Consider the following 27,811-nt stretch of genomic DNA (forward strand, 5'->3'; position numbering starts at 1 on the left):
GTTGGTGTTTTAGGCTCTCACAAACTGTAGTGGTGTTTAAGGAACGTCGCTACTGCGCTGTATCTGCAGGCGGTGAAATTCACTTGCTGTTTCGTGTTGGTTCAGTTAAATGAGCTCTGGCCGCTGAGACTCGAGGTGCTTGAACGTCAGGATCACGGCATCCTGTGTCAGGTACCAACGGCATGGAAATGGGAGTTGAAGACAGCAGGGTCAGAGTCCCCGGGGAGCTGCCTCCTCGATAACTGCTTGTCACGCTCCGTGAAGCAGAACTGCCCCGATCCTCCTGTTGCTTGGTAGGCAGGGAGCTATTAGGAAATAGTGCTTTCTACTTGCTGAAGGGACCTCCCCTGAGGACTGTCTTTTGTGATGGAGTTGCTCCCTGCGCAGGGAGACCGGTGAGTCCCTCAGTTTGCTCCGTCACCTCTCTGTAAGGTGCTCGAATGCCAAGGCATTGGCTGCTACGCTGTGCCTAGACCAGCCTGGAATCCCAGCAGCTGGTGGGAAAGCTGCTCCAATCGCTCTCGCCACAGAGCGTGCGTGGCTTTTTGGAGCGCGCTTGTCCTCGTGGAGCCAAACTTCCAGGTAAGCGATTTTATTTGTGCTTGGGTAATGTGCTCCGAGAGCCCCCTCCCCACCACCGCGCTGGGTTTCTCCTAGCGCTGCCGTGCACAGCAGAGCAGACGAAGCTGCCCGTGGTCATCCACGTGCTGAATGAATTACCCCGGGGTCGTGTGGCCTTACAGCTCTGTTCCAGGGTAAATCCAGTGCTGTCCTCCCCCTTCCCAGCGCCGCAGGAGCGCCCCGGCAGTAGCACTGGAGGCACGGAGGTTGACGCCTCGTTTTACGCAGAGGGCGGGGGCTCCAGGGCTGTAGGGTTTCGTGCTGCTGCCAAACCCGGTTGTGCCGGGCTGTTCTCAGAAGTGTAGCAACGGCTGTCACCGTTACGCAAATCAGGTGAAGTCCTGAATGCTGCGAGGACGAGATTCTCCTCTGCGCATCAGTACTGCCCAAGCCTCATATTGACAAGGCGCGGGGGGAAGTGGGTTTTTGAGAAGCTGGTGAATGTAATTCCCTGTCAAGGGCAATTACCTGCTGGGATAACTCACTCTCTCTTCTTTTATAGCGACTGGTCTCTGGACTAATAGCTTCATTTATTCCGTGCCAGTCTGGTACGATGCTGTTTTCCCCTTCCTAATGCTGTATTCAGCCTTAGTTCTGGCTTCTAAGAAGCTGCAAATCTCTATCACCCGCTCAGCATAGCGTGAAGCCATCAGCGCTGCAGCCAGAACTTGTAGTAAAGCAGCACTCCTTTATGGTCTGAAATTACCCCAGGAAAGCTTAAACAGCTCCTCTTAAGCAGCTCTATAAAAGCACAGCTGGGACTCGGAAAGCTGTAGTTGTTTTTTGCTCAAAAACAAGCACAATGCTTTCAAGCCCTCTTAATGTTCTTGGAGCAAATGTTTTACTCCTGTCTGGCACGTTATTTACAAACGCAATAAAGCTTCTTTCATTAGCAGTGGCTGTAAGCTGCTCTGTCTCATCCATTGCTGAAATTGCTGCTTATTAGTGAAAATATAGTAAGGAGGGAGAGACGCGGTCTCCGTGTGCTGCAGCAGCAGGCTCGGACCAGGGCAAAGAGCAGGTGACAGGATGAGAGTTGCCCATCTGCCCCCCAGATCCTCACAGGACAGGCTTCTCACTGCCCTTTCACTGCTGTGAAATGGTGAGGGGCCAAGAACCAGCACAGGCCTGCATAGAAAAACTAAATGGGTTGAAAGAGCCTGGTTAAGCCACTGATTTAAGCCCCTGTTCTTTGGACAAGGCTGGAAGCAAGCAGACAGCTCCTTGCCCCTCTTACAGCTCTCCTCAGGCAGAAGCCCAGGGTGCTGTTACGGACCCTAGCTGTGTAGGCGCTTTCACGCCGTGCTGAGAACAGCTTCCTTAGTGACCTGAGCCTGTGCTTCAGCATCCTTCATCTCCTAGGTAGAGAGAAGTTACAGGCAGAACCAAGGACAAATCGAGTAAACACACGAGCCTGAGACAGGGGCCAGGAACTTTTTATTTTAACGCAGTAAGTTTCAACACAGCAGCAGAACTCCTTGAGTCCAACGCAGTTTACATCATATCAGGAGGTGGCTGATACAATCTGGCTCGGAGGTGGTCAGGAACCCAATTCCCTTTTGATCCAGCTGGTTTCAGGAGACCAAATCCTTCTCTGCAGTGTTTTTTGCCACTCCAGACTGGATCCTGCTGCTGAGCATTTCAGTTGTCACTCGTTTCATACTTGTGCTTGATGTGTTTCCACAGTTTCTGTATAAAAACAAACAACAAAAAAAGAAAATTATCTTACTTCGTGTTTCAGTGGTACTAGGATAAAGCTTCACTTTAAAACAAGTTGTTACGAAACCTACATCGCTAACAGACACTAGGGGACAGAAGAACCTGTAGGGGCACATGTCCTATGTGTGCCCCTTGCCCGCTGTGACCAGCGCAACACAAAGGTTTCAGGACACGCAGCCGAGTGCCACCAGCCTGCTCCTCGTCCACGAAGCTCACGCGGAACAGACCTGGTGGAACCTTTTGTCCTCTTACCCCTCTGGCTCTCCTCTCTGCCTTCCTGCCCTTCTTACGGGGCTCGCAAAGAGCAGCACGCTGTCTGTGCTGGGAGGGCCCGTGGGTGCTGCCCTGCCTCAGCTCCCCAGGCTGATCCTGACACGGGTGCGCGCGCCCTGCACCCAGAGGCTCTGAGAACAGACAGGGCAGGGGCTGGAGCCCTCCCTGCTCTCTGGCTCCACAAAGCAGAGATGCCAGGGGCGCTCCGCTCAGCGCCAGGACTTGGCCCCCCACGAGCAGGCCGTTCTGCCTGGGGAGATGCGGGACGCACAAAGGGACCCGGCTGGGAAATCTGGTGGTGTGATCAGGGCTATCGGGAACACCGTGCGTGCGGTGCTTTCCTGTCTGTTCCAGAAAATGCTTTAATTTGTTTTAAAGTTCATTTTGTTTTCAATCCCCGCTTAAGAAAACGTTAACGCGTAGACGCTTAAAGCTACAATTAAAGAGGGAGCTGAGCGCAAAGTTCGAACGTAACGTTACGGCAATGACTGCTGCTAAGGGGCCGGGGCCGGGGCCCCTGCTCTTGTTCTCGCTGAATTTTCTCAGCTCCGTCGCCGCTTCTGGCGGAGCTCCTCCAGCCCCTGGGGAGGGGGCGACACCACCGCTCTGCGCGCGGTTCTCAGCGGACTTCCGAGCCGGTCCCGAGGCCGAGCAGCGGACGGAGGACGCGGGGCAGCTCCTTGCAGCAGCGCGGCCGCGGAGGTGCCTCGGCCTCCCCTTGAAGCCGGGCCCCGAGCGCTGACAGGGCCGAACGCCGCCCCAGGGCACGGCACCGGCGGACGGCGCGGCCGCCCGAAGCGCTCCGGAGAGGCCCCGCGGGTCCCCGCGCTCGGTGCCCGGCCCGGCCCCGCGCCCCCCGCCTGCCCCGGGCCCGCAGCGCCGCGAGGCGCGGGCAGGGCCGCGCTGACCTTCAGGGCCCGTCCCCGCGGCGGGGCGGCCCCGGGCCCGCCCTTACCCCCTCGTTGAGGTGCTCGAAGATGGCGTCGGCGCCCTGGTCGAAGGCGCGCTCGAAGAGGACGGCGCCCAGCACGATGCTGAGCGCGAACGTGGACGTGCGGCGGAACAGCGCGCTGTACGCCTGCCGCAGCAGCGCCATCTTGCCCGCGCCTTCTGCGCCTGCGCCGCCACCGCCTCGCCGCGGGGCAGGCTGGGAAGTGTAGGCGCCGCCCCGCCGCGGGGCACGCTGGGAGGCGTAGGCGCCGCGCGAGTCGGGGGGTGGGGGATGCTGGGAGTTGTAGGCGCGGCTCCGGCCGGCGGCGCGGCGCGGAGGCCCCGCGGGCGGTGAGCGGGGTTGAGGGGGGCGGCTGGAGGCCGCTGCGCTGCTGCCGACGGGCCCTTGCCCTTCCTCTTCCTCTTCCTCTTCCTCTTCCTCTTCCTCTTCGTCCTGCCCCCGCTCTTCCTCCTTCTCCTTCTCCTCCTGCCCCTGCCCCTGCCCCTGTTCCTGCCCCTGCTCCTGCTGCTCCTCCTCCTCCTCCTCCTCCTCCTCCTCCTCCTCCTGCCCCCCCTTCTCCTCTTCCTCCTCCTCTTTCCTCCCTGCCCCTCCTTTTGCCACCGCTCCTGCTCCTGCCCCTACTTTAGCCCCTGCCCCTGTTCCTGCTCCTCCTGCTCCTCCTGCCCCTCCTGCCCCCTGCCCTTCCTCCTTCTCCTCCTCCTCCTGCCCCTGTTCCTGCCCCTTCTCCTCCTGCCCCCTGCTTCTGCCCCACTGCCCGTCCTCCTGCCCTTCCTCCTCTTCCTCCTCTTCCTCCTCTTCCTCCTCTTCCTCCTCTTCCTCCTCTTCCTCCTCTTCCTCCTCTTCCTCCTCTTCCTCCTCTTCCTCCTCTTCCTCCTCTTCCTCCTCCCCCCGCCCCTTCCCTGCCCCTACTTTTGCCCCCACTTCTGCTCCTGCCCCTACTTTAGCCCATGCCCCTGTTCCTGCTCCTCCTCCTCCTGCCCCCCACTCCTTCCCCTTGTTTTTGCCCCCACTCCTGCTCCTGCCCCTGCTTTTGCCCCTGCCCCAACTCTCCCCCCGTTCCTGCCCCAGCTCCTCCTCCTGCCCCCCTGCCCCTGCTCCTGCCCCTCCTTTTGCCCCCACTCCTGCCCCTGCTTTTGCCCCTGCCCCAACTCTCCCCCCATTCCTGCCCCAGCTCCTCCTCCTGCCCCTCCTTTTGCCCCCACTCCTGCCCCTGCTTTTGCCCCTGCCCCAACTCTCCCCCCGTTCCTGCCCCTGCTCCTCCTCCTGCCCCCCTGCCCCTGCTCCTGCCCCTCCTTTTGCCCCCACTCCTGCCCCTGCTTTTGCCCCTGCCCGTGCCGGCCCCCGGTAGACGCGTGCTCAGGACGAGGATCCCGATGCTGGAGGCGCCCCACCGCAGGGCCGCTGCTGGGCGAGCACCCGCGCGGGTTCCCAGCAGGTCCCAGTGAGGCCGGCGCCATCGCCTCGCTTGTCCCAGCTCCTCGGTCGCTGGCCTTCACGGGGGGTCCTGGGCCAGGGCCTGCGAAACGCCTTGGCGCGACCCACAGGGGCTGGCGGGTGCCTCGTCCCTGCCCTCGCCCCGCCTGGCACCGAGGTCGGTGTCGGGATCCCTCGGGCAGCTCGGTGATGGTTCTGCGAAGGTCGGTGCTGGGGCTGGCTCTGACAGACCTGCCCCACCTGCCTGCGAGCGGCCGCCGCTGTGCCGCGTCCGTGTGAGCGTTAGCTTGGTGCCAGGACGGATTTACACCGGGTGTAAAGGAAACTCACCCGGCCCTCCGTCGCTGCGAAGGTGCCGCGGGCTTTTTGTGCGTCCCCAGAGAGGTAGGAGCACGTTTAAACTGGCAGCTGAGCACCGTCAGCCTGGCACCGGGATTTCATCAGCTTCACACCCGGGGACCCGAAGTGGCTGGGGCGGCCCCGAGCTGGGGCTGAGAACTCAGGAGCTTGGGGCCGTGGCCCTGACAGCGAGGCCTCTGGGCGCTCTGCTCGGGGGATCCTTCGTCCCTCTCGATCGGGGGATCCTTCGTCCCAGGGCGATCAGCGCGAGGAGCCTCAGAGTCCTGAACGAGGTCTGCAGCTGGCAGAGCAGGAATCCAAGAGAGGAAACGCGAGGCGATGCACGCGGGCTCGTGCCTCGAGTTTTACCGAGTGAAACACCTGCTGGGTGTCGCAGAACACGGAAATTTTTTTCCATTTCGTCTCAGAACGTGGCATTTCTTATAAAACACCGCTCCGAAGGGCTTAAGGTGGAGGATTCTTCTGTTAATACTTTAAAGCATCGAGATAGAAGACAAAGCCCTGATTTTTGTAATTGGATTTAGGCAGAAAGACTTTTAATCTGGTACAAAGCCCGTCTGAAGTCGTTCGTGGCTGCGTGTGGGTGCAGGAGGGGTCTGTTTGCCTGAATTCAATCGCAAATTAGGGTCTAAAAACATTAAAAGGAAACTGGCCAGGCTGAGGCGGTTCTTCATAAAGCAGCCACGTTTGCTTTATTTCCTAATGACGGTGATGGATTCCGTTAGACAGAGGCACTGTTTTCAGCTGAATAATGCTCTTTGTTTACCGTCGGAGCCAGCCGGGAGAATGGAAGTAGGTTAGGCAGGGCTGCTCGGAAGCAGCTTTTCTCCTTGCGTCCTCGCTCGGCGCGAGTGCTGCGGCGTGCTGGTACAGCGGGGAGCTGTCAGGGCCCAGCCCGGATAATCCACGCAATTGAATCCTTAAAAAGATGAAAATAACGTATTGGGCATAATCTGCGGAGGGGAGATCTCTGGCAGGATCTGGTGCTCCTCTAACTGCGTGTTTTTTTATTTATTATTCCGTTCATCCCCCGCAGTGGGAATTGCTGTGAGAGTTTGGGAGCCAGCTCCCCTGGGACGTGGGCTCTGCCTGCCCGAAATCCGTAGGCGCTTTTCTCTGCTGCGATTATCGCTGTCAGGGCGATGAAAGTAAGTCTGAATTCAGAGGCCGGCTGCTGCTGGGCTTCTGCGGGCAGAATTCCCATCAGGATCTGTGGGGATTTGTGTGGGACCACTGCACAGCCCGGTTTGGTTTTCCCTCCTTCACAGCGGCTGCTTCTGCAGAGGAGCAGCGCGGGAGTCGGGGCTGAAGCAGGAAGCCTTCGTGTTACCAGAAACCTCGGCAGGCCGTGGCAGGAGGAGGGGCAGGGAGATGTTTCGGTTCCTAAAAGCCGCAGCAGAGCTTGCCGGTGGGCACCGAGGGCCGGAGCCGCCCCTCTGGCTGCCAGCAGCCCCACGGCCAGCTGCACGACTCGGGGCTGGTCTGGTAGAGGACTGGGGGGCAATTACAGGGTAATGTTCATTAAGCAGCGTTCGGCTGGGGCTCCTTGGGCTGGGGAAGCCAAATTGCAGACCTCCAGCCCCCAAACCGGGCTGAGTTGCACCTCCAAGCGTCGGCGCGGTGTAGCTGGAGCAACGTGAGGTGTAGCAGAGGGAGCAAGGAAATTGCAGTGAAGAGATTTCAGCTTGGGCTGACTCTGCCAACGCTTTACCTGCGATGTGAGGGCCTGCAGCCCGACTCAACAAACTCCGGAGATGTCTGCGGGACGCACCACGGCTGGGTGCAGACGGAGGAGGCTGTGCCCCGGGGTGAGCGCCGGGGGTTTCAGGGACCTGGTTTCGCGGCAGCAGCTCTCGGCCGCGCTCAGGGCTCGCCTGGTGCTGCTCTGCCCGCCGGGCCTGGGGACTTGAGGGAGGCTGCGATTGATTCTGACCGGCTTTTATTCACAAAATCTTTATTTCTCGCGCTGCTCGCCACGCTATTTGTTAAGCGCGTTTGGCTGTCAAGGCGTCTAAAGCCGGAGAATTGCTCTGGGAGCTCATCTGCCGGCCTATCCATCTTCGGCGTTTATCAGGTGCCACGATTTCACGAGGAGAGAGCTCACGGCTCCTGCAGGGCCGGATTCACCGCTGCGCCCGAGGGCTCGGCTCCTGCGGGTGCTGCGCTTGGCAGAGCAGGGGCACCTCGCTGCCCTAGGCTGGGCAGGATGGGGAGGGCACCCCTGGGAGCAGGGCACCCCTGCGAGCCCTCCTGCAGCACGGGCAAGCTCAGCCGGCCTGCCGTCCCCACGGCATCCCTCGGTTTCTGCCTCCCCTCGCAGGGCTGGACACGGGGAAGTTCCTTCCTCTCGCCTGTGCTGTGATTTGTGGCCCCGGGCTGGGATCCTGGGCCCCGGCTGCTGCGGTGGCCTCGGCCTCTGGAGCTGGGTGGCCCCTGCGGCCACCTTCCCTGTGCGTGGAGCCCCGGGCTCGCGGGGCCGCTGCGGGCTGAGCCCCCCGGGTGCTGCAGCACGGGGAAGTCGCTCGGCAGAGCCACGGAGGTGGGAGTGGGAGACGGGAGCCAGCTCCCCCGCGCACACGCAGCGGGCGCTGCCTTGCCAGCCCGCGATGGGCAGGGGTATGTACTGTCGGGTCTCACCCCCTCCTCCGCCTGCCAACCCTAAATGATTGGAGTTGTTCTCCTTCGGAAGCAGGCGCTGTAAATCTTGGATCCTCCGGCACGTCCTTCTCCGTCCGCGGGGCGAGGATGTCTGATGGCTCCCGGGCGGCGCTGAGGCTGCTCTGCTGGAAGAGAGATGGGGAAAAGGTACTTCTGTGATTACTGCGACCGCTCCTTCCAGGACAACCTCCACAACAGGAAGAAACACCTCAACGGAGTGCAGCATCTCCGGGCTAAGAGGGCCTGGTACGACTTGTTCCGAGGTGGGTGCTGCCTGCCCCTTCTGTCCCGGGGCTGGGGCATTGGGTGAAACCAAGCCAGCAGGGATCCTTTGTGTTCCCTCCGGTCTGTGGCAGTGAGTCGGGGACTTGAATGCGCTTGCCTCGTGCATTTCTTCTCCCCCAGCTGCAGCCCTTGATTTTCCTCTGATTGGTAAAATCCCTCCTCCCGGCGCTGACGGTTTGTCTCGTCTTGCCTCCGGACATCTCCAGACATTCACATCAGGCGGTGCGAGTTCTTCCACAGCCCATGGGAGCAGCCATAGCATGGGGCTTTCCCCAGCACATCCCTGGGAGGTGAAGGACCACGGCACTGGGGTCTGCTCGAAGCTCAGCTCAGGGTTCAGTGGGGCCTGCCCGTGGGGTTTCTGAGAGCCCCGCTAACCTGCCTGGTCTGCCTGTGCTCCACAGAAGTGTTGCAGAGTCCTTGCTTTTCCGTCGTGCTTCTTTTGCTCCACTTGGATGGGGAGGGAAGGTGTTATCAGGAAGCTGATGAAAAGCTGAAGCCTGGGGTGTAGATGGGGACTGTCTGTTTGCTGGAGTTCACAATTATCACGTAAAATGTCTTCCCGTTAGTCAGCAGACCTGCATGGGACCATGATGGGACTGGCGGGGTGTCCCCGTGCAGGAGGTCTGACCCTGTCCCGTGTTCTGTCTTTCATCACCCCCAGATGCTGCTGCCATCCTGCAAGAGGAGCAGAGCAAGAAACCATGTCGGAAGTTTCTGCAAACAGGTGAGTTCTTCTGAGCTGGAAATACCTGCCCGAGCTACCGCAGCTCCTTCGTGAGCTGCTGGGGCTGCTCAGGGGAGCCCTGGAGTGTGTGTCCTCCCTGGAGGGAGCGAAGGGCTTGGGTCTGTGCGTCCTGAGCGCTGCGGATCCTGGGTTTGCAGGCACGTTTCCGTGCGAGGGCCTTGTGCGTGCGGCTCTCACGGGGCTCTCCGTGGCTTTTGTTGCAGGGCAGTGTGATTTCGGGTCCAACTGCAGATTTTCCCACATGACAGAGCAGGACCTGGAGAAGCTGAGCGCCCAGGTGCAAGGTGAGTCCTGGAACCAGAAGCTGCCCAGCGATCTCTGAGGAAGGGGGAAGCTGCTGCGGGGAGCATGGGCTGCCGGGGGGCACACGAGGAGCTGTGCAGCGAGAGCTCGTGGTCCTGTGCTGTGTGTGAACGTGGGTCCCTCCCGGCTGCCTCCCCTGGCTGTGCCAGGCGGTGGGCTGCCTGTGAGCGCTGCCGTTTTTCAGATGCTTGCCGCTCTTGATCTGCTGGCACAGACGCAAACCTGAAGAGCTGAGCAGTGCCGCTACCACTTAGCAGCGAGCATCTGAAGCTGAGGGTGGGCTTTCCGAGCCCTTGGGGTTTTGTTCAGTCAGGGAATAAAAACTGTCAGCAGCAGAGGGCACTGGTACATCGCTTCCCCTTGAATTTATGGATTTGACTTCCCCCTGTGACTCTCTGTTATGACCAAGGACCTGCTGCTTCCACTCTCGTGAGAAGCTAGCTACGACCAGATGCGTTATTCGGAGGGGAGGATATGGGGTCCTGGATCCAGAAACAGCCTCTGCTGATGTGGTGTAGGGTGGAACTGGAGCCTGGGCGGAAGGCAAATAGCACCTGCTCCCCTGCAGGGAGTGGGCTCCTTTTTTTTTTTTTTTTTGTACTAAGAGAGCAGGAGCATTTTTTTGTACCAAGAGAATTTTATCTTGCCGAGAGCACTGCCTCCTTGCCCTAAAAAGAATGCAGCTCTGTTTTCCTGTAATATTCATTGCTCCTGTGCTTAGAGAAAATGTGAGTGAAGTGTTGTGAGTGAGGACTGAGTGCCTGAGGTCCTCTCTGGAGACCACCCAGGCCCAGCCCTCCCTTGCTGCAGGTAGGGTGAACACAGCAGGCTGCTCGGGGCCATGTCCGGGGGTGCTCTGAGTACCTCCAGGGATGGAGACTCCACCTTGGAGCTCCACTGTGGGCAACCTGCATCAGTGGTTGACCACCTTTACAGTAAAAACGTATTTTCTCAAGTTTAAAGGGAAATTCCTGTATTTCACTTTGCGCCCATTGCCTCTTCCCCTTCCCCTGGACACCGTTAAGCACAGTCTGGTTCCGTCATCTTATCTGCTGGGTATGCGCCCCCACGGGTGAGATCCCCCTGAGCCTTCCCGTTCCCATTGTGTTTTGGGTGCTCCAGACCTTTCATCATCAGCGTGGCCCTTTGCTGGACTCCCCCCAGTAAGCCCCAGTGGCACTGGGGAGCCCAGGACTGGGCACAGCAGCGCTGGGCTGCCGCAGCCCAGCTTCCGAGCAGAGCTCAGCCTGCGAGCTGCAGCCAGCTGCTGTTTTGCCACAAGTTTGGCAAAAACAGGCTGAAGTGTTGAAAGTGTGCGTGCCTATGGGGTTTGGGGTGCGTGCGGGGCCGGGGCTCCCTGCTGGCCTTCGGAGGGCCCAGGCTCGGGGAGGCAGGGCTCCGTCGCTGCCCCGGGCAGCGGGAGGAAGGCAGGCACTGCGGAGCCTTGCAGCCCTCCTGCTGCTGAGCAAGCAGGGCGACCCTGAATCGATGGCCGAGCAGCGCTGGCAGTCCATAAAACCCAGCTGGGCGGCTGCAGAGCCCCTCCAGCACCCCTCTCTGCTGCAGGGCCGCGTGCCCGGCTCCCAGGGGCGGCGGCAGACATCAGCCTGTCCGCAGGAACCCGCGGCGCTTCCAGGCACCGAAGGCTGTTTGTTGCAGGGGGAGAGAAAGCTCCCTGGAGAGGAGCAGAGCTGCAGGGGAAGTCTGGCGAGCTGCTCTGCGCTCGGGCGGCCTTCCTTGCCAATTACACGTGTTCCCGAGTATTGACTTGTGTCAGATGGGTCAGGTGGGAGCGGGGAATTGGCTAGGAGAGAGCCGAGTCCTGGGAGATTACTTGGAAACCTCGCATTTGTATTGCCAAGTCAAACATTTAATTAAACAATTAGGCTTCGAGGAGCGATGGCTGGGGGACGGCAGGGTGCCTCCTCCTCGGCTGTGCTGCTCCGTGCCGAGCGCCGGGCTGCGGAGTGAAGTCCTGCCTGCCTCTCCCGTGGAAATCCTGCTCGCCTCTCTCCTGGTGGTGCTCCACAGAAATCCCGTGTGAGCCAAGCTGAGGATCACGCAGCCCCCCCCCAGCCTGACCAGCTGAGCCTGCAGAGAGCCTGAAGGGGTTTGGTGGAGGGCAGAGCTCAGCAGGACACCGGGGAGGAGCGGTGGAGCCCGTACGTAACTCGCTAGTCCGGACGGAACGAACGGCTACGGGTGCCAAGCCGCCGTCGGATGTGTCGTGGGGACATTACACCACTCCTTAGGCGGCGAATTATCAATGTCTCAGGTGGTGAGGCTGAGGAGAGAGTTTAAAGCAAGCGTGTGTGATGGCAGGTTGGTCTGCAGGAGGCTCGGTGCTCGTCCAGCACGTCCTCGTGTCCCTGTGGGGCGCGTGGTGTTGGTACTTCTCTGGCAGCAGGTTTCTCTTGCTGACAATGCATTTGGTTAACAGCCGAAGGAAACGTCACCGTGTTTATAATGTTTGGCCTTCTTAACATGGGGAGCTCACCCCGTTGGTTGCGCTAGTCGTGTGGCTTAAACGGGAACATTTCTGGACACTTTGTAAGAGCTCAGAGCGTGCCCTAGTTTGGCTTTGGCAGTTCCACGCCCGGTAGAATACGCTCACAAGGAAGCAACATTCCCACCGTCAGCGGGGAGAGAGGCACATCCCCAGCTGTTACCGCATCAAAGCCTTCTCCTGCTGCATCTGCCGCATCATTCACCACGGAGACGCTTCCAGGATGTCGTCTTTAGTACACTCACGTCAGGAAAAGTCGCCGTCAAATCGGCGGCGTCTTGCTTGGAGCTACGGGCTCCCTGCTGCTCTGCGTCGCTCCTGCTTGCGGCATCGCCATGGGGCAGCCCCGTGGGTTAGCCCCGGCCAGCCGGAGCTGCGAGGGAGAGGAGGAGCACGGCTGGGTGAGTGCTCCTGACCCATCCCGGCGGTTGGGAGAGCACGGCCGAGGCTGCTGGGCGCTGGGCTCGGCGGGGAGCGGGACGAGGAGCGCGCTCTCATCGTTGGCTGCGAGGCGGCGACCTGCAAAGGTGCTCGTGTCGAGGGCGGCACCGGCCCCGTCCCTCAGCCGCCGTTTGCTGCTGGTCCTGTGCACGGGGGGGGAGTTTGGGCAGCCCCCGCGTCCCGTCCAGGCAGGGAGCTGAAGGATCACACGTCAGGCTCTCTGCTGGGCGGCCCGCTCGGTGCTGGTGGCGGTGCCTGGTCCAGGAGGATCCACGTCGGCCCGCTGAGCCGGGCTGGGTGTGTGTCTCGGGCTCCTTGCGAGTCAAAGCCTGGGGGTTCCTTGGTTTTATTTCGGAGCGGGGGCAGCTCGTGCTAAAAGGTGCACGGGGAGGAAAGGTAAATCCGGAATTCTACTCCGGCATCATTAGAGAGGCACATAATGACTTCAGCCGCTCTTTTAATTGGCTGTAATTAGGCTTTGAGGCAAACACCCCGGTGAGAAGGCAGGGCCCTCACCCCTGCCTCGCTGCATGGGCGTTTACAAGGAGCGAGGGCCGCTAATTGTGGTCCCGAATTTCCTCTTGCAGCACCTGTTGGCACTCAGGGAGCGTGTGCAGTCTGCTGGAGGGTTTGGCGGCCCTCAGATGGGACGTGCGTACCTCGGAGGAGGATGAGGCAGAGATGTGCCCCTGACGGACACGTGTCCTGGCAGGAGAGCCAGGCGTGTGCCCATACCCGCTGCCTCCCGGCCCGGCCGCACCGCTCATTGCTGTGCTGGAGGCACTCGGTCCTCAGCAGGGGGAGAAACTGGGACCCAAGGGACCCAAGGTGGCCGCGGTCGGTGCTGCTGAGGAAGGCTAACGTGTCCGAGCTGGAGCCAAACGCCCAGCTTACCGCACAGCTCGTGTCCCGCGCTGCCCTCAGGCTCTGGGTCGGCCCTGCGCGGCTCCGCTGGCACTTTGCTCCTCCAGGAGAACCCTGGGAGACCTGAACAGCCCCGTTTCCAGCCGGCGTCCTTATCGCTGGGCTGCAGAGCAGCGCCCCGACGTCGGGCTCGCCTCGTGGTGGCGGCGAGCGCATCGTCACCTCCTCCCAGCGGCTGGAAAGGCCGGGTGACAAATTATCCATCTCGGGCTGCACATTGTGTCGCATGTCAGGGCCGTCCTCATGAATATTCAACAGGCAGATGAATAATTGGGTGCCACCACTGGGATGGAGTGATCCTTCACTCTGCCCAAGCGATATTAATTTCACACCCTGTCTGGAAACGTATAATATTTTCCTAAAAGGCGTGACATACGGCGGCGAGGCGCGGCGCCGGCTCCTGGTGGGCACGGCTGCAGGTGGCCGGCACCAGGGGGACACTGCTGGATCTCCAGGTGGGATCGGGGGTCCCCAAAGCGCTTGTCCCCGGAGGGTTTGGTGAGCAAAGGGGGACGACACGCAGCTGCCTCGGCGTCCTTTTTGTTAATATCATATTTTTCCCGAAGTATCACATTCCCTCTTGGGAACTTCCCACTAGGCTGGAGGTGTGATGGCGCCGAGCGTCCGTTTGGAGTAGGACTGTGCCAAGGGCGTGCGAGCACCCGCTGCTGCTCCGTCCCTGCTGTCGGGGGGCACCGGGGAGCTCCGTGGCCGATCTCTGCACCGTGAGAGGTGCTGGTGAACACCGGGCTGCCCTACTCGCCCCCCTGGGTGATGGGGGGGGGGCGAAGCTTGACAGCACCACGGGCTGCTCTGCCTCTGCCCTGCCTCTGGGTGGGCAGCCAAGGTTTCTGCTGGCACTGCCCTGCTCGCTCCAGCCTGCAGGAGAAAATGCAGGAGCTCCTGTGAGCTGCTTGGGAGTGCTTGAGGTGAGGAGGAGGAGGAGGCAGCGATCAGCCCTGGGGAGATGCCAGCTGCCCCCCAGCCAAGCGCTCCAGCCGGTGAGCGTCCGACGGCAGGCAGGCAGCGGAGGAGGAGGGGGTGCTGCGGGCAAACTGCAAACTCTCGACTCCAAGAAACTCTGCAGGGTGATGAGCTCTGGGGGTAATGGAGCGAGAGGGGTGCGGGGCGAGCGTCTGACAGCCCTCTCTCAAGCAGGGGAGCAGCGGCTGAAGGAGCTGCGGCAGGAGGGAGCCGATGTCCCGCTTGGCACCATCGAGGACTGGCTGGAGAAGAGGGCAAAGAGGCTGAGCGCGGTGCAGAGCAACAGGTACCGGGGGCTGGGGGCATCCCAGTGAGGTGGGATCCCACGAGAGGGCTTGGGGACCATGCAGGTGGCCAGGGCTGCCACCCAGCTTGATACCAGAGCCGCACGGTGCTCTTGGCACCCGCAGGGACCCACACGCAGACCCAGCGTGGCACACCTGCCTCGGGGACACGTGCACGTGCGTCCCCACGCCGTGGGGGGCGAGGCAGGTCCCGCTGCCTGCGGCTGCTCCCCCGGGGAAGGCAGGCAGAGGGTACCCCTGTGCCCTTGGCAGCGTGCACAGACGTGTCTGGGAGGCCGCAGCGGCGGCGGCACTGAGTTATTGATGCCTGCTGTGGGTGACAGGAGGCTGGGCTCATCTGTTGCCAGCTCCCCCATCCTCTGCCTGCCCTGTCTGCGCATCTCTGCCCGTCCCTGCCTTCTCCTTCGCCAGGCAGAGGGTGGGATTAGCTCCTCCTCACGGCAGCGGGACGCCTGCCTGCGGGTCCCTGCTGTTCCCTCACTCACCTGACTGTGCCGCAGGCTTAATTGGCTGACATTTGGGCAGGTGCCAAATCTCTCTTTTGTTCTTTTTTTTTTTTTTTTTTTATGTTTGCTCCTGTCCTCTCCGTGTTTGGTCTGGGCAGGATCTTCCTTCTGGTGCTTGTCTGGGCGCGTTGCGTTCTGCTCCCTCCATCCATCAGCCTGGCTGCTCTTCGCCCTGCAGCCGTGCTCGCCGGCAGCAGCAAGCTCCCTCCCCTGTTTGGCTTGACCTGTTTTGTTTGTCCTGCCCAAGATCCCTCGATCTCGGGACAGATCCTCTCCTGCAGACAATACCCAGCAGAATTCCCAGCCTCCCACCATTATTTGGTCCCTGCTGCCTCCAAGCACGCACCAGACCCGGCGTTTTTCGGGTTGTTGCTTTCCACCCAGCCTCTCCGCCCCCACAGGCCCCGAGACCATCTGCTGCAGCAAACCAGCACCAGCTCTTCTGCGCTTCTCTTGCCGTGTCTGGCCTCAACGGTGTCCGTTGCCGTCACCTTTCTTCTCCCCTCGTGTCCTTTCCAGCCCCGCCGTTGCCCTTCTGAGCAGCGGTGCGCTTCGCTTCGTCTGCCAGAGGTCTTGTGCTTGGAGCGCGTGTCCCCGCCCTAACGGCCACGGAGCCCCCTTGTCTGCCTCCATCAGGAAGGGGTCGGGGCCCCGGGAGATGTCATGGAAATGGGCGAGGGCAGGGGAGGGGACCCCATTAGTGCCTGGGGGAAGGGAACAGCCCTGACCCTTACCAACACCGGAGAACCCGCGTGGGGCGGCCGGTCTGAGTGCTGCAGCAGCAGGTGGGCCTCCGGCAGCGCTCGTATCCGATGAGACCCCGGGGAATCGAGTGCCCAGACAGCATCCTCCCTATCGATCAGCTCTGCAGCTCGCAGAGCAGCTCGTTACGGGAGAGCCGTGCCGCTCCGCCTCGCAGCGCGCCCTGTCCTGCTCCCTGCCCGCTGCCGCGGGACCCGCGTGTAACCGGGGAAATGCCTCGCTGCAGACAAGCCTCCACCGAGGGGAGAAGCTTCAGGCCAGGTGGCCTCACTCTGCGCTGGCTGCTCAGAAAACACAGCACTTGACTTGCGGAGCTGGCGTTCGGCCACGTCGCCGGCCCTGCAGGGAGAGGAGGGTGCTGCTCCCCCGGAGCATTATGTAAGGGAGCGCAATTACGTTTCTTCTGGCATCGCAATTAAAAGGAACCATCAGGATCAGAGCGAGAGGCCCGGGAAGCTGGGAGGCTGCTGTCAGGGCTTGTGCTGAAGGACAAGTGAGTTTCCTGTGCTGAGGAATTAAGGAAAGGGCACATTTCCTGGGGATTTAAACCTGTCCCGGCCCAGCTCTTTTTCCAGCTGGAGACAAGGGAGCGATGCTTCTCGTTCTGCACTTCTGTCCCGCGTGATGCTTGCAGCAGCCTCCCCTAATAAATGGGAGCGGGAGAGAGAAAAAGTGTTCCCCAGGCTGCGAGCTGGAGGAGAAAGCCTCTTCCCTCTGGTGAAGGGTGCTTCTGTGAAAACACCCTGGCATTTTGGCAGCTCCTCTGCTTCCGAGGGGTCCTTGTCCTTTGGGAAGTGTGCAGCTGCCTTGGGATTAGGGCTGCTCGGGAAGAGATCACGGAAACATCTGCTGATGTGGCTCACTCAAAACTCAGCTGTGCAGGGAGCTGTGGGCAGCTGGGGGACGGAGGGGCTGGGGTCAGCGCTGCTCTGGGGCCGTGCCCCCCGCCAGCAGCTTTGCAGCCCCCGCAGAGCCCCGCTGCAGGTGGTACTCACACCTTGTCTTGCTGCTGTGCACGGGGCTGGCAAACAGCAGCTATTTAATGGGATTTTGGGGTCAGGCAGGCAGCTCTGCTCTTGGTTTGAGAGGGGGGGAACACACCTGCGTGCCCATGGCCGAACCCATCCTCTGCTGCTCCCCTTCATCTCCTCTGAGGCTTTATTTTCGGGACAAGCAGAGGGGGCACGGGCAGGCTCACCCCCCAAGGACACCGCAGCGTCCCTAGGCGGGACCATGCTCTCGAACCGAGTCAGCCACGGCTCATCTCTGCCCTTTTCCTCTCCCATCTCCGCAGCGCCCTGCCTGAGAAACCAGTGCCCTTCCAGTACCCGCCGGGCTGGCCGCCGCCACAGGAGCTGCCCCCGTCCCTGCAGGCCCCCCCGGCTGGGGGGTGGCCGCTGCCCCCTGACCTGCAGTGGGGCTGAGGCGCCCTGCTGGGGCTGGACGTCACCCTCGCCTGAGAAAGGCACTGAATTATTGACATATGCTTTTATTTTAATAAAATTGTCCCCCCCCCCCATCGCAGCCCCTTGTTAGTTCTCGCCTGGCAGCCTCTGGTGGGTCGAGCTGGTCCCCGGGGGTCATCGCCGTGCTCCCCAAACGGGGAGCGAAGCTGCAGCCCCGCTCGCACGGCTGCCGCCTGCGCAGCCCGTCCAGGTTGGGGAAGGCAGCTGTAAGCAGGCCTTTAAAAGTTGCTGCTTAATATTTCCTCCCGTGTTGATGACTTACGTTTGCTTCTGTTAAATGCAGTGGGTAACACTGCTTCGGTTCAGGTGCTGGAGCTCCTAACGAAGAGCTCGGGGAGCTCCCGAAAGCCCCGTGCTCCTGCTCCCACTACGCTGGAGGTGAGAAGCAAGGAGGAAAAAACATTCCGAGGCTCCTCCTGCTCCAGGAAATTAAGTAAGGGGTGAGTGCCAACGGGGCAAGTATCTGCGGGTCACTCCCTGCTGTGGGAGCTGGCTGGCCAGGACTGGGCGTTGGGATCAGGCCAGTGGCAAATAAAAGTCAAGTATCGGGCGCAATGGGACTGCGTGAACGTGGGGAGTGCAAACGAGGAAGGGGCTCGCTCTGCCTGCCCCAGCACCTGCTCTTCGTCTCCTCCTACCTCCGGGAGCAGATGAGGGTGCTCGCAGGGCGCAGCTTTGGCTTGGCCGCCACCCCCCCAGAGCTCAGGGCCGTGTGCCCCGCTCGGCGCCCGGCTCCGGCACGGAGCTCGTGGCCGCGGCATGCCAGAGCAGCGCCCTGCCAGCAGCGCCGCGCTGCCGCTGCCAGCGCACTCCAGGTTTGGCCACGCGTGCGGGCGGCGGCTCCAGGTTCACGGAGAACGCCGGCGGCCGCCAGCTGCCTCCGGGCAGCGATGCGCAGCGGGAGCTGCCAGCCCCAGCCCGGGGCTCCTGGGAGCAGCGGCAACCCGCGCTGCCTCCGCCTTGGCACGAGCAGAGGCTGGATGTGAGCGTGGCCGGAGGCTGGGTGCGCTCAGGGGTGGTTTTACCCTTCCCAGCGTTGTTCTGGCTTGGGCTGCTGCGCCCTGTGCTCTGCAGGCTTCGTCAAGGGGGAGCCCAGGGGCTGGGACCCAAGGGTGCGGCACCCATTTGGCACCTCTCGGCCTCCCCTGCAGGACGGGAACCCCCTGCCCTGAATGCGGAGGCTGTTCCCCTTCAGAAGGCCAAATGAGGCAAAAATAACCCCAAAGGGGCTGTGATGCTCCGGAGCGGGGACGTGAACAGCCGGGCTCCACTGTCAGCCACCCATGGGAGCAGGTTTGGCTGCTCCCCCACCCCGCGTTGAGGTGCAGCCCCCGGGGAGAGGCTGGGGGGGCTCAGCCCATCGCCCCTGCAGCAGCGCCAGCTTCAGAGGGTGACAAGTGGCTCCAGCGAGAGGCCGGCCACGTGCACGGGTCCCTTCCTCCTGGGGCCACAGCTGCTGCTGGCGGAGGAAAATAGAGAGCAAAGCCTCCCTTCTCTCCTGCAGACATCCCGAGGGTGGCCGTGAAGCGTGTGCCTGCGCCTGCCTCTGCAACGATATTTTGCAATGCACCATCAAAATATTCTGCTGTTCCCAGGCCAGGTTTTCGAGACTTGCTTTGCTTTCCCTGCTGCCAGCCCTGCACCCTGCTCGGTGCCACCCGTGTGCCCAAAGCAGGGAGATTTGCAAACTTGCAAAAACATACACGAATTTGGGGTTGCAAACGTTTGCAACCCGCAAACCAAGTGGCCTTATCTCAGCCACGCTCGGGGCGTGTTTTGGAGCATCCCGGCTCCAAAAGGGCAGCTGCTTTGGGCCGTGCTGCTCTACCAAAAGCCCATGGCTCCGAAGCCGCTCCCCAGACCCGGCTCACACGCAGCAGGAAAGCGTCTCCAGCCGCACAGCCTGGAGCAGCAGGGAGCTGTGTGGCAGGGCCGGACGAACCGCAGAAATGAAATGTAAATGAAAATCACGGCGTAAAACGCGCCCGGCTGCAGCCGCTCCCAGTGAAGTGTGAAAGCCGCTGGCGACAGCGGTTCCTGCGCCTGCAGCAGCGCCTGGCTGGGGAGGCTGCGGGCAGAGAAGGGGGTTAATCAAAAGAGTTTTCCTTTTTTTCCTGCAAAAGCTTCCAAGATCTCCTTCTATTGGGATTAGCTGGGCACCGTGTTCCTGCAGGAGCCCCAAAACCACAGGTCTGTGTGGGGGTGCCTGGCAGCTCGGAGCCGCGGTAACATCGTGCGTCGCTGCCCGAGCCGGCTGCTCGCAGGGAGCTGCACGGCAGGGAGGAACACGCCGGAGCAGGACGGGGCTCTCAGCTCCAGGGGTGAGGACACCAAACTCGCATCACCCCAAGACAAGCTGCTGTCCCCTGGGGATGCTGCGGGACGGCCCCCCCAGCACATTCCCCCCCGGGACTCGGTGTCCCCGGCCAGGCCGTGCCGGGGCTGGCAGAGGAGCTGCAGCCCGTGAGCGATGGCACGAGCCAAAGTGCCTTTTGTGGAGCGGGAGTCATTTATCGGGAAGCTTTTAGGGAAATGAGCCGCTCCTGGGACCCTGCCAAGGCGCAGCCCCGCTGGGCTCTGCCCGGCGTCCTTTGGCAGCTCTTGCTGGGAGAGGAGGGGGACGGGGATGGGGGTAGGGATGGGATGGGAATGGGGATGGGATGGGGATAGGGATGGGATGGGGATATGGATGGGATGGGAATGGGGATGGTGATGGGATGGGATGGGATGGGATGGGATGGGATGGGATGGGATGGGATGGGATGGGGATGGAGCAGGGATGGGGATGGGAACAGGCTCAGGGACAAGGCTGAGGCCACCTCACGCTGCTTGCAGGACCAGAGAGACAGAAATACCCTTTCCTACCCCAAAACCCTTCACAGTGCTACAGAAACCCCAAACCCAGGTGGTTTTCCTGCCGGCGCGGCACCATCCAGCGGGGACCGACAGCAGCCCCCAGGCAGGGTTCTTCTCGCTCCCCGCGGCCGCCCCTTGTCCCGCTGCGCCACCATCAAACCGCTCGCAGAGGGAGATTTTTTTTTTTCCCAGCAAGCGTTTAATTAAATTAGCGGGGCGCGTCGCCGTCTCGCGGCAGCCGCAGTGAGGCAGCCCCGGCTGCAGCACCAGCACCGGGACCAGCGCCGGGGCCCGGAGCCGCTCAGGTGCTTCTGAGCCGGGAGCCCAGATCCCCACACCCGCCGTGAGAAAGCCCCCTTCAATTCTCATTAAGATTAATTAAGCAGCTTTGAAAAGCTGAGCTTTGGGGACCACGTTCTTCCTTTTAGCTAATTTTTCTTTTATGTTGCTGTATTTTCTAGCAAATTAAATTGTCCTATTTTTTTTTTTCTTTTTTTCGCCTTCCTTATGTTTATTCACAGCATCTATAATAGACCTGGTTAAATATATCTGTGTGTATATACATCTCCGAGGGCACATGGTTTCCTCTGAAAACGCCAGTTCATAAAAAAGCAAAAGTTTCTGCGGGGAGATGGATGAAATTTCATTACGGGAGCGGAGCCTCCCCCTCTTTTCGAGGCAGCCGAGATGATTTCACTGCTGTGGAGCGCTTCCCATTTTCATTTCTCATTTGGACGTTCGGTTCAATTTGCGTGATAAATTATATGAGATCAAAAAAAAAGAAAAAAAAAATCCCAACCAGCCCCACATCCCCCCCCCAGTAACATGCAGCTGGTTCCTGGCAGTGCCGCACCAAGCCACGGCATCGCCTGCGAGATCCCCGCGCCTTGAACCCATCCCTGCACGCCTCAACTTTCCCTGCCCAGAAATTCCCATTTTTAGCAGTTTTGCACCCAAACTGGGGTGTCCCCAGCTCGGAACATCCCAAGCAGGGAGCGGGCGGGCGGCTCGCAGCCCCAGTGCCCCGGGGATGGCCACCTCCTGCAGGGAAGCAGCTGTGCCTGTGATGCTAACGGCACCGAGAGCTCCCCGTGTTTTTATTTATTATTTTAATCTATTTGCCATTAAAAATGCATCGTCTGGGGGCTCGGGGAGGGCTATCCATCAGGCGGTTGCAGGACCCCCCAGAGCGCACGGAGAGGTGATTTCCGGGGTGCTTCCATTAGCGGGATGTTCTCATTAGCGGGACGGCATCGCTGGGCGTGGGGGGCAGACCCCCGCCATAAATAAACCAGGAGCCGGGGGGGGGGGTCCTGACAGTGACCCCGGGGCCCTCGGTGCCACCGGCTGGATCCTGCCCCCCCCCAGCTGTGCCGCGAGGCCGGGCGACCGTGCGCTTACGCTGCGTGTTCTGCACGTTTTGTAAGGCAAAGGGGCTTCAAACACGAACCAAACGCAGGTGTAAAACAGCAGGGCCCGGCTGGGGGGGGGGGGAAGAAGCCGGCTCCCAGTGCTTGCACAGGTCCTGCGTGGCCTCGGCAGAGCGGGGCCGCAGCACCCACGGGTGCTCCCGTGGCCCTGCGCCCCCCCGAGCCGAGCCCGAGCGTCCCCGAGCAGTTCAGAAATCCCGGTTTTATTTCAGATCGGAAAGGACCGACCAGGAAGGAAAAAGTTAAAATAAAATAAAATAAAAACAGAACTCCAAAGAATGAGAAATGGACCCAAATCCAAACCGGTCCAGGGCCCGGGCGGGTGCTACATACAGGCTGGGGGGGTCGGAGGGGGGGGTCCCCAGGCTGCCGGGATGTGCGGCTCTTCCCAGCGGGTCCTCGCAGAGTGCCACAAGCGGCGGTGGGTGCGGGCAGCCCCCTCTGGCAGCTGGGGAAACTGAGGCACGGCGTGGGGCTGGGGGGGGGGGGGTGCATGGTGTGGGGTGGGGGGGTAATCCAGCCCTTGGCAGCGAGGTCCATGCAAACGCTCCCCCTCTCCGAATAGAAAAAAAAGCACATCTCAGGCGCGTGTATTGCTTACGGGGCGGTCGGTTTGGTCATAAATACGGAGCTGCAGGGGCTGGATGTGGTGCAGCGGGGGGGGGCCGGCACCGTGGGCACGTTTCGCCCCGGCTCGGGGGGGGCAGCGGGCGGGCTCCATGCACAGTGCATGCACTTGGTACTTGCTGGCGGGGTTTCGTGTGCGCGTGCGGCTCTGCCGCGGTCCGGGCGTCGTGCGAGCAGCCCCGCGGGCTCACCCCGCGCCGGGGTTGGGGGGGGGGGGGGGGCCGTCCCCCTCCCGATGGGGGGTTTTTGGGCGTCCCCTTGCGGGACGCGGGCGTCCTCCTCGCGGCGCGGGCGTCCTACTTCATGCCGCTGCGCAGCACCTGGTTGGCGGCGATGAGCATGACGCTGATGATGAAGGCGATGGCGAAGGCGCAGATGAGGCTTTTCCGCACGCACGTCTGCCGGATCTGCTGGCTGGAGCAGGCTGCGGGGACAGCCGGCGTCACCCCGCGCCCCATCCCGCCCCGCGCCCCCTCCCCGGCCCCCCCCCCCCCCCCCGCTCACTCTCCACGTCGACGGGGCACTCCTCGGCCGTGCCCATGTGGCTCTCCTCCTCCGTCATGATGATGTTCTCGATGTCCTTCATGGAGAGGTGCTCGCAGAAGGTGTCGTACAGCAGCCGCTTCAGCTCGTCCACCGTCAGCTTCTGCATGTCGCACTGCAGGGCAGGCGGGAGGGCTCGGGCACCCCGGGGTGTCCCCCCCCGTGGGGGTCTGCTCGCCTCGCCCGAGCCTCGGCGGAGCGGGGCCGGGTGCTCCAGCACCCCAGGGTGCCTGGCCCTGGGCCGGGGTTCAGCTCGCTGTGCCCAGGGCGCAGCCTGACCCCAAACCTTACACTGATCCTGACCCCAAAGGTGACCCTAACCCAGAGTCTGACCCTGACCCCAATCCTAACCCCAGCCTGAGCCTGGCCCTCACCCCGACCCCAGCCCTAACCTGGAGCCCGAGCCTGACCCTGACCTGAGCCCTAAACCCAACCAAACCCTGACCCTGATCCTGACCAAGTGCCAGATTCTGACCCAGAGCCTGAGCCTGACCCCAAGCTTAACCCTGACCCTGACCCTAACCTCGACCCTACTGCTGACCCTAGCCCTAACCCCAACCCCAAGCCTTACCTTGACCCCAACCCCAACGTAAAACCTGACCCAATTCTAACCCTGACCCCGACCCCACCCAGCCCCAACCCGGTGTCCCCAGTGTGAGGGGGGGTCAGGACCCCCCCCTACCTTCCAGAAGACGGTGTCGAAGTCCGTGCCGTGGAACTTCTCCGGGATGCCCGAGGTGGACAGCTTGGGCCCCAGCAGCGTCACAAACTCCTCGAAGTCCACCTGCCCGTCACCTGCGGGACGTGGAGTTGGCCGTCACCCCATCACCCCGGCCCAGGCACGGGGACGAGCGTGTCCCCTGTCCCCCCCAGATGGGCACCCTGAGAAGTGTCCCCACGGCACCGTTTTGGGGGGACACCGCTGGGCTTGGTGGTTTTGGTGGGACCCCCGCTCCAGGGCTTGGCACTTTGGGGGCTCTGGCAGCACCCAGAGACCCCCCCCTGACCCTGGGACTTCACCGACCGGCGTCCCCACACTGCTGGGGGACCCCAGTGCCAGACAGGGACCCCTAAATCCAGCTGGGGACCACGACACCAGCTGGGACCTCCAGCTCTGCTTGGGACCCCCGCATCAGATGGGGACCCCCAGAACCAGCTGGAAGCCCAGCTCCGGCCGTGACCCCCATGCCCACCGGGTGCCCCGGCCCCCCCAGGCCCCCAAAACCCCGCAGCGGTGGGGCCGGGCTGCCCTCGTCCCGCGGCTGGGGAGGAGGACACCAGCCCCCAGGGCTGTCACGGCGGCACTAACGATGAGTAATGGAGGGAGCCGCGGCTTGGCAGCCTCGCCTGAAAGGCTTTTAAATGGGGAAAAAAAAAAAAAGAATCCAATAAATTAACGCGCTCCTTAAGGTCCCGGTGAGTACGGGAGTGATGGGGACAGGGCGCTGGTGGCGGCCAGCAGTGGGCGCATGGCCCCGGGGTGCGGGATCTGGCCCCGGGGTGGGGGATCTGGGCTGGGCACCCCAATCCCAGTGGGTTTGCCAGGTGAGGATGCGCACCCGTCCCACCCTGGAATGGTTCCAGCATCATTAAATCCTCCCAAACGAAGCCGCGGGGGGGAGGAGGAGGAGGAGGAGGAGGAGGATGGATGAAGCTCCGGGCACGAGGCAGGACCCGGACCGGGTGGCCCTCCGAGTCCGGCAGTGGGGGAAAAGGGGGAGCATCACCGGAGGGAGCCGGGGGGCGCTGGGGTCCGGTGCCGGCGTCCTACCGTCCATGTCGAGGCGCTGGATGATGACCTCGAGCTCCACCTCGTTGGGCATGTAGCCCAGCGAGCGCATGGCCGTGCCCAGCTCCTGCTTGGAGATGAAGCCGTTGCCGTCCCGGTCGAACACCTTGAAGGCTTCGCGGATCTCTGCGGGGGGAGCGGGGCTGAGCCCGGCTGCCCCCGGCCCCCCCCAGCCCCCCCAGGCCAGCCGCTCGTCCCCTGCAGAGGGGAAACTGAGGCACGGCGGGGCCAGGTGCGTCCCGCTCCTGGGCACCCAGCGCAGGGCTAGCATGGGTGCTGAGCCCCAAATATCCCAAACCCGCGGTGCTCGATGCCCTGCCGCCCGGTGGGGCAGAGGGGGAAGGAGAAAGTGAGCAGATTTGGGGATTCTGGCCCAAAACGCAGCCCCTGGGCGCTGCGGGAGGATGGGGGCAGCTCGGTGGGTGCTGGCCACCCTAAAGCCAAACTCGGCCCCATTTCCCGGAGGCACCGGTGGGCATCATGGGGCAATTTTGCCCCGATCGCTGCTTTTTAGGGGATTTCCTTCCTTTTGGATCTCCCCCGGCCAGCAGAGCCCGAGCCAGGCTGAGGGAGCTCAGGGCTCCGCATGCGGCAAGCGAGGACTTTCACTGGGGGGAAACGCGGAATTGTGCTAAAATCAACCCAAACTCCACATCGTGCCCCAAAGCCGCCGGGATGGGGGGCCTTTGGGGTCCCCGGGGAGCGGCACGCCAGCACAGCAGCCGGTAAAGCCGCGTGCCCTGGTGTCACCGCTCGTGGCTCGGGATGTAAAATGCCGTGTTTGGGAGCGGTGCTAAAAACATTAAGTCTCATGCCGGGTGGTTTTCCCCCTGCTCTGAGCCCCCAGCCCAGCCGGGTGCCATCAGAGATGTCCTGCGAGGCGTTTTGGGCTGAATTTGGTGGGTTTTGGCCTGCTGGCTCAATAGCTACGCTTCTCCCTGCCGGCCCCCCCAAGCCGGGCACAGGGGGCTCGGGGCCAGGGGACGCCCCAAGGTTCAGGGGGAGCCGGCAGCGGGTGCCCCCCCTGCATGGCCCCCCCGTGGGGTCACCTTGGGCGTCTCAGGGGCCACGGGTCATGGCATAAGCGCCCTGTTGGTGCACCGCACACTGTGTGTGTGTGTGTGCAACACTGCAACAGGGCTGTGCACACACACGCTGCAGCGATGCCGTGCTTGTGCATGCACACACACGCCTTGCAGTGACGCCGTGCTCGTGTGCGCACAGAGATGCACGTGGCAGTGAGGCCGTGCTTGTGCATGCAAGCACACACCCTGAAACACCTGGCGGTGATGTTGTGCTTGTGCATGCACACACACACCTGGCACCAATGTTGTGCTTGTGCACACACACACACACACACACACACCTTGAGGTGATGCTGTGCTTGTGCATGCACACATGTACACCTTGCAGCAGTGCTGTGCTTGTGACGCACACACACACATCTTGCAGTGATGCTGTGCTTGTGCGTGCATGCAAACAGCTTGCAGTGACGCTGTGCTCGTGCATGCACACACAACCACCTGACAGCCATGCTGTACTCATGTGTGCACAGACACTTAGCAGCCACGCTGTACTTGTGCACTCACAGTCACCTTGCAGTGATGCTGTGCTTGTGCGTGCACACACAGACACCTTGCAGCGACGTTGTACTTGTACATGCACGCACAAACACCTGACAGCCATGCTGTGCTTGTGTGCACACAAACACCTTGCAGTGACGCTGTGCTTGTGCACACACACAGACACCTTACAGTGACGCTGTGCTTGTGCACACACACAAACACCTTGCAGTGACACTGTGCTTGTGCGTGCACACACAACCACTTGGCAGCCACGCTGCACTTGTGCATGCACACACGCACCCCCTGCAGCAGGGCTGTGCACGTGAACCCATCTCTCCCCGGTGCTGCACGTGTGCGTGCGCACACACTGCAGCGAGGCCGTGCATGTGCACATGCACACGCTGCAGTGACACGGCCCATGTGCATGCACACACACACCCTGCAGAGGGGCCGTGCGCGTGCACATAGACGTGCACACACGTCCACGTGCTGGGGGGGGGGGGGGGGCTGCAAACAAGCACACGCACACGCACACACACACAGGCGTGCAGCTGTGGCGGAGCCCCCGTCCCCGCACACTGGGGTTTGGGGACCCCCGGGTGCGTGGCCCCGTGCCTCAGTTTCCCCTGCGGTGCCGGGGGGCCGCGAGCAGCGCACGGGGGTGACGCCGCAGCCCCCACGCCGGCTCCCCGGGGGCCGTGTCCCCATCCCGCGGCCAAACTTTTGGGGTGAAAAACCCCCTTCTCGGGGCAGCCCAGACCCCCGCGTGCCACGGGTGGGCTCCCCCCCCCCCGGGGGGGTCGGCTGACGGCAGGGGCGGGGGGGCAGCCGCGCGTGGGGACGGCCACCGGCCCCACCGTGCCGCGCGTGGGGGGCACGGGGCCACCCGGGGCCACCCGGGGCCGCGGTGCGGGTGGGGGGGTCCCTCCCGCGGGGCCCCCCCGGCTCATCCCCGGCCCCCCCCCCCGCGGGGGGTTCCCCACGGCCTCACCCTCCAGCTCGTCCTCGGGGATGTCCACGGGGTGCTGCTCGGCCAGCAGCGGGGGCACGCTGTAGATGCCCCGGTACATCAACGCGGCGGTCACCGGGTGGAACGGCATCTTCGGAGCGTGGGGCCGAAATCCCAAAGTTTCGCCGGCAAAAATCCGCGCCCTACCCGGGACGGGGACGGGGCCGGGGTCGGCCCCCACCCCCCCCCCGCGGCGGGGGCGAGCAGCCCGTCCCCGCGGCCTCAGGGCGGGGGGGGGCCGGGGCCGGCGCCGAGCATCCAGGAGCCGCCTAAAGGCCGGGGCCGGCCCCGGAGCCCCCCCGGAGCCCCCCCGGGAGCTGCCCCGCGGGGCCCGGCATGGCGGGGCCTCCGCCGCAGCCTCCTCCCGCCGGCCTCGCCGCTGCCTCGCCGCCAAGTTTGCCGGGCAGGAGCCGGGGCTCGGCGGCCGCTGCCCGCCCCCAGCCAACCCCCGCCCCCGGCCGCGCCTCCCGGTACCGGGCTGGGGGTGAGGGGGGGGAGAGGGGTGGGCATGGGGTGGGGAGGGGCGGGGAGGGGATGGGAGGGGTGGGGTGGGGATGGGGAAGTGATAGGGATGGGGTGGGGATGGGATGGGGACGGAGCAGGGATGGGGATGGGGAGGGGTGGGATGGGGTGGGATGGAGAAGGGGATGTGATGGGGATGGGAATGAGAATGGGAATGAGGACGCTGATGGAATGGGGGTGGAGATAGGATGGGATGGGGATGGGGATGGGATGGGGAAGAGGA

At 62.5% G+C, this 27,811-nt stretch overlaps 3 protein-coding genes across 5 annotated transcripts; 1 reads left to right on the forward strand and 2 right to left on the reverse strand.

Annotated features, from left to right (window-relative positions):
* Positions 1 to 2,041: 2,041 nt before the first annotated feature.
* On the reverse strand, positions 2,042 to 3,775 carry LOC118260806 (cytochrome b-c1 complex subunit 9). The gene is made up of 2 exons (XM_035571289.2): positions 3,569 to 3,775; positions 2,042 to 2,310 (listed from the first exon to the last, which is right to left on the reverse strand). Exons 1-2 carry the CDS (start codon positions 3,707 to 3,709, stop codon positions 2,263 to 2,265), a joined length of 189 nt encoding a protein of 62 aa, XP_035427182.1. The 5' UTR covers positions 3,710 to 3,775; the 3' UTR covers positions 2,042 to 2,262.
* Positions 3,776 to 3,802: 27 nt separating this feature from the next.
* On the forward strand, positions 3,803 to 17,298 carry ZMAT5 (zinc finger matrin-type 5). Of its 3 annotated transcripts, none has more exons than XM_035571287.2 (6): positions 3,803 to 3,894; positions 8,052 to 8,280; positions 8,967 to 9,029; positions 9,254 to 9,334; positions 14,380 to 14,494; positions 17,076 to 17,298. In XM_035571287.2, the coding sequence occupies exons 2-6, from the start codon at positions 8,154 to 8,156 to the stop codon at positions 17,203 to 17,205; spliced, it is 516 nt and encodes a 171-aa protein (XP_035427180.1). In that variant the 5' UTR covers positions 3,803 to 3,894; positions 8,052 to 8,153; the 3' UTR covers positions 17,206 to 17,298. The 3 variants fall into 3 exon arrangements, with proteins under 3 accessions (XP_035427180.1, XP_035427181.1, XP_050570113.1); XM_035571288.2 differs by having other exon boundaries at positions 14,383 to 14,494; XM_050714156.1 differs by having other exon boundaries at positions 3,828 to 3,894; positions 8,049 to 8,280.
* A 5,144-nt stretch (positions 17,299 to 22,442) lies between these two features.
* Positions 22,443 to 27,157, reverse strand: CABP7 (calcium binding protein 7). Its single transcript, XM_035571297.1, has 5 exons — positions 27,049 to 27,157; positions 24,475 to 24,618; positions 23,386 to 23,498; positions 22,665 to 22,818; positions 22,443 to 22,584 (listed from the first exon to the last, which is right to left on the reverse strand). The coding sequence occupies exons 1-5, from the start codon at positions 27,155 to 27,157 to the stop codon at positions 22,457 to 22,459; spliced, it is 648 nt and encodes a 215-aa protein (XP_035427190.1). The 3' UTR covers positions 22,443 to 22,456.
* Positions 27,158 to 27,811: the final 654 nt, after the last annotated feature.

This window comes from Cygnus atratus, chromosome 17 (genome assembly GCF_013377495.2).
Source record: "Cygnus atratus isolate AKBS03 ecotype Queensland, Australia chromosome 17, CAtr_DNAZoo_HiC_assembly, whole genome shotgun sequence".
NCBI lineage: Eukaryota > Metazoa > Chordata > Aves > Anseriformes > Anatidae > Cygnus > Cygnus atratus.